The sequence below is a fragment of the Trematomus bernacchii genome, unplaced genomic scaffold, assembly GCF_902827165.1.
Source record: "Trematomus bernacchii unplaced genomic scaffold, fTreBer1.1, whole genome shotgun sequence".
In the NCBI taxonomy this organism is placed as follows: Eukaryota; Metazoa; Chordata; class Actinopteri; order Perciformes; family Nototheniidae; genus Trematomus; species Trematomus bernacchii.
Genome location: NW_022987698.1, coordinates 12,315,196 through 12,318,637, shown reverse-complemented (window position 1 = coordinate 12,318,637; position 3,442 = coordinate 12,315,196). Strand labels below are relative to the sequence as shown.

General features: G+C 40.6%; 1 protein-coding gene across 1 annotated transcript; it reads right to left on the bottom strand.

The window, feature by feature from the left end:
• Positions 1 to 208: 208 nt before the first annotated feature.
• Positions 209 to 3,022, bottom strand: nmur3 (neuromedin U receptor 3). The gene is made up of 2 exons (XM_034138926.1): positions 2,179 to 3,022; positions 209 to 639 (listed from the first exon to the last, which is right to left on the bottom strand). Exons 1-2 carry the CDS (start codon positions 3,020 to 3,022, stop codon positions 209 to 211), a joined length of 1,275 nt encoding a protein of 424 aa, XP_033994817.1.
• Positions 3,023 to 3,442: the final 420 nt, after the last annotated feature.

Sequence of the window (3,442 nt, the reverse complement as noted above, 5' to 3'; positions counted from 1 at the left end):
ACTTTCAAAATAAAAACAGGAAGTGACAAGATCAAAAACACAAGACTTAACATAACATAACTGTCGAGCCACAACAAAGATACATATTAAACATATGTTAGTGTTATCAATCTTCTTATTTAACTTACAAGAAGAGGATAATCATTTGCCAAACATGTCAAACAATAGCTTGTCTACTGCTTGTTAGGTCATTTAAATAAAGCCTCAATTAGAACACAGAGGTTTTACAGGTCTTCTCTCTACATGCATTTTTGAGGATTGTAGTGTCCATGCTCAGTTTCATGTTAGGAAACAGCAAAGGAATGAAAGCGTTGGAGTCCTTATCCTCAACCTGGGCTCTGGCACTTGAGACAGAGGGTTCCAGTAAGATCTTAGGGAATGGTGGCGAGTCTCTGACAGAGCTGTTTTCCTCCGTCTGGGAGCAAACGAGTTCTCGGAAACACTCCCTGAACCGTGTGGACAGCAGACTGTAGATGATGGGGTTGACTGCAGAGCTGAGATAAAAGAAGACGCCCGAGAGGATGTGGACGTACTGATAAATGTTGTGCATCAAATCGGTCCACTGGCTGATGGAACTCCAGAGGAGTCTCTCGATGTGGAATGGAGCCCAGCAGACTCCAAACACCGCCACCACGATCGCTACAGGAGCAAACCAGAGAGAGTGAGGCTGTTTAAAAAGATTGTTTTGTTGTTTGCAGGTTAAACGCTTTTTCTTGTTACCGATTAAAAAAAAACATAGAAGATCTTATCATTTACTTTCAACTGATGAAATGGGATGAACAAAACAATCTCATTAACTTTCTTTGATATTGCCTAAAACTACAGGTGAAACTACACAGGTGTTCAAACGTTATGGTAATCATGATCTGAATGTGTCACTCTGAGCAGCAGAGGTAGTTCTTAAAGCACTTATTACATTTGTCTTTTAATAATCCATGGCTAATCCTCTCAGAGTGCTCTCACTGAAGGAGGTACAGCAGGCTGTTAGTGGCCATATGGCATCAAGATAACTGACTGTATTGAAAGCTTGGTGGCTTTCCACACAGTGAGAGATATTTATAAATGTGAGAGTGGCAAACATTTCACACTTTTTTTTGTTCTCTTTTCCAAAACAGAGTTTGTGAGTTTTTTCTACTTTACCCTTAACAAATAGTAGTTTCACTTTTTCAAGTAAATCTGAAAAATTGGGATAATGATTTATTGTCCTTGACAGTTTCACATTTATATTCTGTATCGTCTTGTTCCAGCTCATCCTTGTAATTACACTGATGCTCATACCAGTAAAGTAATCAAATCAAAGACGAAATGTCCCAAATGATTTATACGTCATAAAATGAAGCCTGACATATTTGGTATTTTTTGAAACACTATCTTCAGAGTTTAAATATAGTTATGTGGGTTTAAACACATTGAGTGTATCGTGACTGACCCATAAACTGAAATGAACATCAGGCTGTATTGTAGAAGACATTGAACTAGTTAATGAAACCAGTAGGTTTATTTCCTATTCACTTCTATACATTTGGCTTATTTTTGCAAGTGGAATCACCCTGTCAGCCATTTTAAATGTTGAAGGTTTCAACGCTTTTAAGCATTGGCTTCTAACCTTGAGGTTGACGCTTGTACTTGTCTGACATTTGTGTTAACTTAATCAAAGTACAAGATGCCGTCAGATTTCGATTTTATGATATGGCTGTGAAAATGGGCTTCCTGACAATGTGGAAAAAACCATTATAGCTCTGACCTTTGCAGTTAACATAAGGTTCCATGTTGTCATGACTCTCAGTGGTTTCATTCAACACCACCTTTTTATTTTTGTTACATGTGGTTTTATGATGAATATATAAATCTAGAATGAAACTCCTTGTACAGAAAATTAAAAATATATTTACAGTGAGGTAAATTGACTGTTTACTGTAAGAACTGTGCTAACATTGTAAGCTACATGAATCCTTATCCAGCCCCACAGCTTTATTGACTCCCTCTAGAATACAAATGATCCATACAAAGAATTGACAATCCTTTGGCATTGTTAGCTCTGTGCTTTCCTCACGTCCCTTTATCTTTGGGAACATGTCTTGGCATTGATGCAACAGATTAGGGGATATGCTGTCAATTTGTAGCAGTCTTTGACAGTAATGCATGTACATGTTTTCCTAAAGAGCGAAAATAACTCACAGAGCATCTTGTTGATCTGTCTCCTGCGCCCGTTCACGCTCATCTTCCTCCGAATGTTGCTGCTACAGTTCCTCCCCAGGTTCTCGCTTGGCTGCCTTCGTTCTCTGCACAAATGAAGGCCCATCACCAGGTACAGCACGCTGATTACCATCATGGGCACAAAATAGAAGCACACAGTGGTAATCTGCATAACCATGTTATAGATCCACAGGGGCTTCAGCACAGTGCATATGGCTGACTCCTCCATCCTCCCTTTCAGGTAGAAGAGTCCATGCAGGGAGGTGTTGGGGATGGCACAGATCATGGATACCACCCACACAATGGTGATGACCCGCTTAGCGTGCTTGTTAGTCGAGAGGTACCGTGTTTTGAGCGGGTGCACCACAGCTATATACCTCTCCACGCTCAAAGCTGTGACGTTGAGGATTGAAGCGAAGCAGACCGCCTCGAAGAGGAAGGTTTTGAAGTAACAGCCGCCCTCGCCAAAGGGAAAGGGGTAGTTCTGCCACAGGTCGTATACCTCCAGAGGCATCCCGAACAGTAGAACAAGAAGGTCCGACAAAGCCAGGCTCAACAGGTAGAGGTTGGTGGGGTTTCGCATCTTCTTGTGCTTTGCTATCACTGCACATGTGAGAAGATTCCCAGACAAGCCGACGAGGAAGATGAGAAGGTAAACACTGCTCACAGGGAGGAAAAAGGGGGATCGTTTTGGACCCAGGATTTCTACGAGGTTGACTTCGGTGACTTGGTCGCTGGTGTAATTCCCAGTGGCATTTAGTGGCACGCTGGTGTTGTGGACCAGTTTGGATATGTTTAAAGAGCAGCCTTGCAAAGTTTGCTCCATTTTGGAGAGGAAAATGTAAGGAACAACAAGGTGATGTCAACACATCCAGCGCCGATGTCTGGGTTGGTTCAACACTGGGGGCCCGCTATAAAAAGAAAAATAGGAAAACAGAAAAACGTCAACAGAAAATAGGATATCATTTGATGTGTAGCTCTGTGAGGATTCTTATTGGGGTCAAACTTCAGTTTAACATTTCTTTCTCTGCTTGTTTCATAAATCACCCAATCGTTCACATATTCCCAGAACTTGAGACCTAATTATAACTAAAGACTTCAAAAGATTTGAATCTTTAACCCTTTATCTTTAAAAAAATCTTTAATATTTAAATACATTTCACAAGGGCAGCAACTTACAATCCTTTTGATTATCAATTAATAAAGCCCATTACATTCCTGATAAATTGTTGAGTCTATAAAACAC

Bases quoted from the DNA above. Each gene is read 5' to 3' on its own strand.
- nmur3 (XM_034138926.1), bottom strand. From the start codon at position 3,022: ATGGAGCAAACTTTGCAAGGCTGCTCTTTAAACATATCCAAACTGGTC. The intron at 640-2,178 runs GTGAGTTATTTT...TTGCTCCTGTAG, and splicing joins ACAGATCAACAAGATGCTCT to CGATCGTGGTGGCGGTGTTT.